Source organism: Aplysia californica, unplaced genomic scaffold, assembly GCF_000002075.1.
Source record: "Aplysia californica isolate F4 #8 unplaced genomic scaffold, AplCal3.0 scaffold00436, whole genome shotgun sequence".
In the NCBI taxonomy this organism is placed as follows: Eukaryota; Metazoa; Mollusca; class Gastropoda; order Aplysiida; family Aplysiidae; genus Aplysia; species Aplysia californica.
The window spans coordinates 153,447-163,015 of NW_004797706.1; the positions used below are offsets into that span (position 1 = coordinate 153,447).

General features: G+C 39.7%; 1 protein-coding gene across 1 annotated transcript in view; it reads right to left on the minus strand.

The window, feature by feature from the left end:
* The window catches only part of LOC101846374 (small G protein signaling modulator 3), a gene marked incomplete in the record, with an annotated part of 71,386 nt that overhangs the window by 48,943 nt on the left and 12,874 nt on the right, over positions 1 to 9,569 (minus strand). The window contains 7 exon segments of the mRNA XM_013086102.2: positions 3,207 to 3,329; positions 4,153 to 4,238; positions 4,844 to 4,963; positions 5,519 to 5,612; positions 5,849 to 6,012; positions 6,910 to 7,065; positions 8,681 to 8,869. Of these exon segments, the coding sequence (XP_012941556.1) occupies positions 3,207 to 3,329; positions 4,153 to 4,238; positions 4,844 to 4,963; positions 5,519 to 5,612; positions 5,849 to 6,012; positions 6,910 to 7,065; positions 8,681 to 8,869 (932 nt within the window).

Consider the following 9,569-nt stretch of genomic DNA (forward strand, 5'->3'; position numbering starts at 1 on the left):
GTGAGAAAGACGTGCCACCAAACACCAAAACCACACACTGATGTCTAACTCTGAACTTGCAAAACAGACAAAACTGGACTTTCAGGTCTGTGCTAGTTCTCTTTGCATTATTAATTAATCAGATGCGTTTTCAGATTTGTGTTGGGCCTTTCTGACATCATTAATTGTATTTACTTATACTTAAGCTGTACTGACACTTGATGCAAAGAATCTTAATATTATTCAGTGTCTATTAAAATCGAATATCATGGCTCAAATAATGTCTATTATAATCATAAATCATGGATCAGTCTATTAAAATCATGGATCAGTCTATTAAAATCAAGTATCATGGTAATCGCTCTCAAAGTGAAACATCAGCAGATGAAGGTGAGACACAAAAAGTCAAAGCGTTATTCATTCCAGAAAAAAACATGGTGATTTCATACTACAGCAGGCAAGAAAACAGCAGGCAAAAAGGGCCACGAGTATTCTGATCAACAAAAGCATGAAAAGGGAGTGGAAAAGAAAACAAAAATAGCTTCTAAATTAATCATCGCCCCAATGAGATCCAAAAGAGCTAAAGACTTCATCGTAAATTAACCTTACTTCATACAGATACCAGATCTTTTTTTTTTTTTTTTTTTTTGGAGGGGGTAAATTGGCACAGCACAGATGTCCATCATGTTTCCCTACTGATGCTGTAAGGAACAGAGTTCTTTAGTATATGAAAAAGAGTTATCACTAATGAAACAAATATAAGAGTTATCTAAACATAACGTACAATGTCTGTGCTACTGTTGGATCTCACACCTACAACCTCTAGTCTACAGGCATTCTCTGCTCTACATTTTTTTAAAAACAAAAAAAAACAACTTATGAAGACCACAATCGTTCAACAATCAAGTCACAATTTCAGATGTTAGATAGAGGAACCTGAATGAATGAGTTCAAATTCAAAACAAAACTTGACAATGAATTGTCATTTCCACTTTATCCTTTTTTTCAAAGCTACAGTCAGAACTGTCTATGACGACCATATGAACCCATCTTCAAGGACACAAGTGGCCTTATTAGACAGGTGGCCATCTTACCCAGTGTCATTATAGTGTTAAAAACTCTGGTAGAGAAGAAATGGGAAGTGGCCATTTGTTAAGGTGATGTCTAACACAGGCAGCCATTAGAGCAGATTCAACTCTACCCAGGGCAAAGGTCATAGTTCAGTTGGATCTTTTTGGGAGCAAAAAAGAAAGGAAGATGAGCTAAAGGCAGTACATTGTAATAATTTTGAGTTAATGACTGAGTGTGTTCCCCATTGTGGTCTTCACATAATTTTCTTTGTAAATTATAAGGATATAAAAATAATTTAGAAGACAAGAACTAAAAGGATAGACTTGAAAGATACGTCATTCAAGTATGACAGAAGATTAAATATCTATTAGTAATAATAAAGAGGATTTGTACAGATAATAAATGAGTAAAATAAAATAAAATCTTTTTAAAAAAATCAATCTTAGTCCTAAATTTCAACTAAATATATAACAGAAAGATGAACACAGTTGATAATTGACACATCTAAACAGATCATGGTGAAAATCCAATAAAGATGTGACTTTATGTAATACTAATTATATTTGTTCAGAGGTACAGCATAATATAATAATTCAAATGTGGAAACAACAACAAGGCATACACTCCTCTAAACAACTGTAAGACTGGTCCACTTCAATATATCACCTCTCCTGGTCGTTTACTTCAAACTACGACAATTTTAAATATAAAGAAGATTGTCGAAAGCAGAATTAGATATGAGATGTTTGGAATTACTTTTCGACTCTTAAAAAGAAGATACAAACCACCTAGACACGGATGGCAGGTCTCTCTCTGTCTGTATATTAACAGTTCAGGTTGTTGGATTTTCTGACCAAAAAAAACCAGTCTGTAGGATAAAGATTAGTCCCACAAACCAAGAAACAGCAAACTTTGGAAAATCTATACATAAAGCTATCCGCTGTTGATATCTGGGAATCATGTCGAGATTTAAAGATGACCAAAACCAGAGAGAAACTTTCGGAAAGCTTAAAAACGTGTTGTTCTCGGAATGGAAGGTGTATACGAGGCAGCATTTATTTCAGCTTACGGAAATCACAAGAATATTGCCACAAGCTCTTAGTCTGATATTCCAATAGTCCTTGACATAAAAATGCTCTCGCCATCAGAAACGCTATTACTCAGGCAAAGCACCGCAAGGGAAGTAACTGTCTATATATTTCACCTACAAGAAAAATGGATTACTTCTCTTGTTCTCTTTGCAACATACAGAGACATCGGTGCCCTCGTTTTAGTCGGTGCTTTTGATGCAATCATAAGTTAATAAACACTTTTACACAAAACAATATATTGTTATAAGACTTATCCATCACATGGAAAGGAAGACCTCTAGAAATAAATACTCTAAATTTATACTTTATAGAGAAAATACAATGTGCAACACTATAAATTGTTTTGGTCCCAAAACGAATAACTCTAGAACTGGTTGAATTACAGATATTTGTAACTTCCATTTCCAATATTCAATCATTAAGGTATGAAGGAATTATATAAAAGTTAATTTCATTTCTATCTCGGGTCAACGTTAACGTACTGACTATTTTTAGATCTTTATAGTGCATCAGAAAATCTTGGACATAGTTCATCACAGGCTCAGGCAGTAAGTGCCCACCAACAGCCACAGTTGTTTAGAGGAGTGTATACAAGTCACAGAAAGACAACACAGAAAGGGTAAAAAAGAACAGAAGTTGCAATGAGACTTTTCAAAGATTGTATTTCTATGTTTAAAGGTACTTTAAAGACAGTTAGAGCGAAAATCTAAGGCTCCAATGACATTCAAGTTAAGACCTTGAAATTTCATAAAGAAAATTTTTCGAAACCCTTCAAAACTAATCCGATCCCGAAACATCAGTATTAGCTCTCTGCACTTTCTGATCATTTTCCTGATTTAGGAGTGTGACCTCCCATAGAAAAGGTACAACACTACACACAATCACAAAAAACAACGTGCAGACACGCAAAGAAAATACAACACACAAATAGACACAGACGACGAACAAACACAACACAAACACAAAAAGACAACACACAGACCCACAAGTACGACAGACGCATGCACTCACAAAGACAACACACAGACAACCAATAAAGTAAAGACGACAGACGCACGCACTCACCTGAGCTCACACTTGATCTGCACCCAGCCCGGGCTCCTCATGAAGGACCAAGGGTGGTACCACTTCTCTACGATGTCCATGCAGGAACACAGGGTCTCTAGCCACAGGTGGAGGACTTGCTCACTGGACACCGCGACGGGGGGATGAATGAGAGATTCATTAATGAAGGGACGACTAGGGATTGATTTACCATGAGATATTTGAGGAAGGGATGAAAGATGGGAGAGTAGGGATGAGAAATTTGAGGAAGCAATGAGAGATCTACTGAAGTGATGAGAAATTAGGAAGGATGAGAGGAAGAGAGATTTGTGGAACAGATGAGAAATTTATGGAAGAGGCGACAAGAGAAACATGGAAAAGATGAGTGATTTTGGAAAACGAAAGATTTGTAGAGGGGATAAGAGATTAAGTACTGAGAACAAAAAGATCCACATAACACTCTGCTTTTTACGTTGAAAATATCTCCCACCCCAATTGACATCATCAATGCAATTCAAGAGTCTGGCTGCTTCAACCCTGCCTCTTGGGGCCAATCCGAGAAGAGAAGGATACAACACCCCACCAAAGAGACAGAGAAGCTCAATATTTATAAATCTTCTCATGTGGGGGAACTGCTCTCTCTCATCTCATTCATACCAAGGTGAAAAGCTTAACTACTAGACCCCAAACACTGATGTCAATATCAGAGCTAACACAGAAATGTGAAATATATACTTATATCCTCTGAGGCATTTTTGACTTTGAAAACTTTGCAATATCAGAATGATACCCATTGAGGCAACTATGACCAAAAAAATTTTTTTTACGCCAAACTGACAAAAAAATGTCATTACTTTGTTGTCTCAGAACTATTTTGTCCATCATAGTGGACTTAAGTAAAGAGCCACTTTGACTTTGGACCAAACAGTTCTGAAGCGACCACTTATCTCCCACAGGGTTAACTTACTTGAGACCACAGCAAATGAGGGAGCGGAGCTTCACGTCCATCTGTGTGTGGCACGCGTCGTGGCTGATGTTCACAGCTTGGACAGCCTGAAACATCCAGTAAAATAAGAAAATGACTAAATACATCAGCAGGTATAAAAAGTATTTTAAACTTTTCTGTTTTTCTTTCACAGGCACCAATTCATACTCAAGAGTGAATGTTGTTGTTGTTGTAATGTTGTTATCAATCCAACAACAGCTGGGCTCTCGCCCTTCTGTCCAATGCCATGTAGTGATAAGTGCAGGTTTGCTGCAGTTGCTGTAATGTTCCATAGAGTGTGTTGTCAATGTTAGGTCTCGGAAGGAGAAGGGTACAAGAATGAATCAGATCAACAACTACCTTCACACGGGTTTTCTTTTCAAAAGTAAAAGATCTAGAACTTTTTTTTTTAATTAAAAAGGTGAGACCTCCGAATTAAATGTCCATCTCTGAAAGGACTGAGCCAAATCCAAAAATTTCTGTAAAATTCCTTTCTCAAAGACACAATGTTGAACTGAACTGTGCCCTAAACCTGCCAACCACAATTATGAACCTAGAAGCCGAACCACAAGACGCATTTCATTTTACCACTGTGAGTCAACTAACGACTCACCCTGTAGAGAACCTCTTCCTAACGACTCACCCTGTAAAGAACCTCTTCCTAACGACTCACCCTATAAAGAACCTCCTCCGGAGTCAACACTTTGCCATCCTCGTCCAGCCTGTAGGTTTTACACAACACCAGACGCGAGTACACGCTCTGGAAATCTTTCTCCACCTCTCTCGTCGCAGCCTGAACACACAAAACAAAAATGTTTTAAATCACTGAATCTTTTTAAAAAGTAAAAAAATTACTGAGTCAAAAAAATACCAAAATAACTTAATTTAAAAGTACAAAGATGACAAAATAATAATTTTATCGAGGCCTTAAAAAAGTTCAAAAATGACTTCATTATTATTTCGTCAAAGCAGTGGAAAAAAAAAGGAAAAAAATTACTGAATAAATACTTCTTCAAGAAGCCCATGATTTTTCTTAATTTCAAAAACACTTCTGGTATGTTTGAAAATAGTCAGTACCAATTTTATATTAAGTACTATGTGATGATGACTGCTGAACAGTTTGTGAATAAGGGGAACTTCATTCCAAGATCAAATCTTTTATCTGTAAAATGATCAATCATGTGTTTTCAAAGATATTAAAAATAAACCTGTGAACACAATATTAGCCTTTTCAAGTATTAACAAAGATTGCAACCACTGACAAATGATTACGAAAACAAGTGTGAAGAATGTCCATAATGTCAATAAATAACTTTGTACTAATTCTTTAAATAACTCTGCACCGTACCTCTTCTATAAACAGCCAGGGGTGACAATTCCCTCCCAGAATCGTTGACTTCTTCAAACCGTGTTCAAAAATTGCCTTCAGAGCCGGGCACAACCTGAGAGAGACAGACAGAAAAAGAGAGACATATACCAACAGCCTGGAAAACAACACATACTTTGACACGAACATTTTTCCTTTTCCGGTTCGACTTTTTAAAATTTTGCTCCAAAACCTGATAAACTTTTAAAGTATTTGCAACAAAACCTGACAGATAAGATAAAGTTATCATTATAATTACAGAACATTTCTGGCATTGAAAGAGTTGAGACAAAACAAGAGCAGCCGACTCACGTTCCTCGCACGAGATCGGTGATGGCCTCAGTGACAGAATCGTCGCCCGCTGACGAGTAATGTTTGCTCCGCTCGTCCAGCACCTCCACAAACTTGGCCGGGAACCAGCCACGCAGGCCGTTCAGCTCGCCGATCCAGCAGTGCTCATCTTTTTGGGAGATGATCTGTGGTGAACAATACAGTTATGTTGATGGAGAGTTATTTTGATGGATAGTTATGTTGATGGATAGTTATTTTGATGGATAGTTATTTTGATGGATAGAAACAAATGACCTTTGTTCAATTTCTTAATAGATTCCAGTTGTTTAGTGAGTTTTAAAGCCTCCTCTCCCCACCCACTAGGCTCAATCCCATCAAAGACGAGAGATGATCTGTGGTGAACAATACAGTTATGTTGATGGAGAGCTGCTGCAGGCTTGTGAAGCACAAAGTGTTTTTTTTTAGTGAGAATTTTTTTACGGCACTTGAAACACAATTAAGTCGCACAAGTGCTGAAGATCAGAGGTGTTACACGAGAGTAGTAACCAAGACACACAAAAAAAGAAGGGAAAAGGATGACCGATGTTTGATTGGAAAGAGAGAGAGCAACCACACTAGAGCACCCACCAACCACTCACGAGACACAGAGTTTTAGTTCAGTTTTAGTAAGGTTTAACGGTGCTCGCAACTGCATTAGGCCATATGAGCGCCAAGGGGTGGATGTCAACAGAGAAGTCCAAACAGGGAATCAGGCTTACTCTGCTCACCTCTCTAGCCTCAACAGCACAAAGTCTGCTTCGACTATCAAGGCACCCCGGAAATAGCAGTTCACAAGAGAGTGACAAACATACAGAAAAAGCAGAGGAAAATGACAATAGTAAGGATGAGAAAAGAAAAAGCAGCAGTTCCCCCTTCATTGTTCCAGCACAGTAAGAGCATGACATTGATAAATCAGCCCATTTACAATTCTACTGTGAATAAGAACATGGTAATATCCCCCCTTTGGGAATGGCCTAAAGACAACTTCAGTGAGTAACACAGCCCCAATATTTCAGTCACTTCAAGTACCCCCTCCAACTGACCGTGATGATGTCATTCTTCCTGAAGCCCAGTTCGTCGTCGTCGTGTCTCTCAAAGTCCAGCAAAGCTTTGGCTCTCCTCCGTCGGTTCCTGGCAACGTTCACGTAGTTCTCCAGGTCTTTGGCGTGACTCTCCATGCTGTAGTCTGCCGTCAGAACCTGAAGGGTAGAAACAAATTAAGTTTTAAGATTAGTTTTAGTTTTAGTTTTAGTAATAGTTTTACGGCACTTGCAACACAATAAGGTCATATAAGTGCCGAAGATTAGAGGTGTTACAAGAGAGTAACAAACACAAAATAGAAGGAGGAGGAGAGATCAGGACGACAGACGTTTGATAGGAAAGAAGAAGCAAACCACACCAGAGCACCCACAGATTAGTTTTAGTAAGCACTATACAACACTTGCAACACAGTTAGGTCATATAAGTGCCAAAGATTAATGGTGTTACAAGAGAGTCATCATCATCAATGTCTTTCACCCCTGGCAGGGTATAGGCCACATAATAGATAATAATAGATAGCCTTTGTATAACGCAAATCCCCGCTCAACAGCAAGCTCTATGCGCTTCACAATCTATACTATACTATTACCCCAGCAGACCTGAGAGCATTCTGAAACAACCTCAACTTCCTGGGAAGCATACAGTGCAAGCAGCCATTTATAGGAGCTAAAACACTAACATACTGACAAGATCTTTCACTGTCTATGGCCGGGTACCCATTCCCACCAGGGTGAAGTGAGGGAAATCCGTGTAAAGTGCCTTTCACAAGGACACAACGTCAGGCCAGCGGCTCGAACCTCCGAACTCGCAACCTTACGATTACGAGTCCGGTAGCCTAACCAATAGGCCACCGACGCCAACAAGCTCCTCCCAATTATCTCTGTCCTGAGCCATCCTTCCTGGCTCGCTTCAAGTGAGCTTCATCTCTCTCATGTCTCTCTCCACACATCTCCTCATATTTCCCATGGCCTACCTCTGCCTCGTGGCAGGGCTAGGGTTAGGGTCAGGGTTAGTGCTTGGCAGTGTTCCAAATATCAAGGTAATCCTAAATCCTGAAGTTATTTGGAAAAAAACAGGTAGCTTTCAGGGGAAAAATGAGTTCCGAGTCAATTCCTACGATTCCTAGCTTTCAATCATGGGGAACCTAACATCACTAGCGTCAACTGACAAAATCAACTCACCACTTTTGTATTCTTTGGGTCGCCCACCACTAGCGTGAACATTTTTTTGGAGGGGTAAGTGCTGCACGGTGCTCGCAACTGTATAAGGTCATATGAGCACGCGGGACACACCAAACATTTTCAGTTGGTAGGAAATTTTGAATTTTGCCCTCTTATCGATTTTGGACCACCAAGGGACCTTTAATGTGCGCAACTTGCACGCGGGACCTCCGAGATTTTTCGCCCTTGTCCGAGAAGGCTAGGTGTAGATCTTTCCTACCAGAAGATCAGGGGTGTGGCTGAAAGTAAGCTGTTGTTATCGATCTAGTAAAGTAATCTGTAAGAAGGCTCCAAGGAATAGCAGTAGAAAGGCTGCAGAAAGAGTCAGGAGCCCAGAGCAGGGGGCAAAGGAGGTGATGGGGTGGGGGCAAAAAGTGGAGACGAAAGAAGACGACAGATTATTGCTAGAGAGCAGGAAAGGAGACAATTTTAGAGAAGGAATTTTTTCCGCCGCTACCCGGATTCGAACCCGGTACCTTTGAATGAGAGGTGAACAACTTAACCTCTAGGCCACGAGAGCCCCGTGAGGGTGAACTGACAACAATCGACTCACCACTTTTGTGTTCTTGGGATCCAGACTCTGGAAGTGCCGGGCCACCTGCAGAATGGCCTCCCTTAGGTCCACCAGCAGCTCCGTCTGCCGGATGTTCTTGGCCTTGCCGAAGTCGTCGTCCTCCTGACTCCCGCCCCACAGGACCGACATCAGCGACCTTGACCTCCGGAGCTGCCGCTTGTTCAGTTGCTGGGGGGTGAGGAAAAAATGGAAGGATTACTGGACAGAACAGTGCAGTGTGACTGAGAGTAGCTCTTGTCTTGTTTTAAATTAGTAAGTGTTTTACCCCACTTGCAACACAATAAGGTCATATAAGTGCCAGAGATTAGAGGTGTTACAAGACAGTAACAATCACAAAAAAGGAGGAGAGATCAGGATGACAGATGTTTGATAGGAAAGAAGAAGGAAACCACACCAGAGCACCCCCAACCACCAACTAACTCTTGTCTGAAACAATGAAATGCTATACTGCCATAAGTTGACAAAACGCGTTTTTTAAATTCACGTCAGTTTCGAGAAGAAGGGTTTTATTGTTAACGTAACCGTTCAAAAATAGAGTTCTTAAGAAAATTTGAATTCTAATTTTTTCAAAAACTAGTTAGTTTCAATTTTATTTTTTTCTCACAAGTAGGGTAACTGATCAGGCTTTCAAATTAGTACCAAAAAAATTTGCCGCCAAAACGAAAAAAAGAGGTGTTTTGTCAGTGTATGGCAGTATAATTCTTAATACTAAAAATCTGAAGAGACAATGTGGGGGAAGAGACACTTTACATGGTATTCATCTTATTAATTAGAAAGCAGAAACGACTTCAGCTGACACTTGAATGAATTTAAGATTTGATCTCTCTTAAAGTACTTGGCAAAGCATTCCAGATCTCGGGGGGTCTTG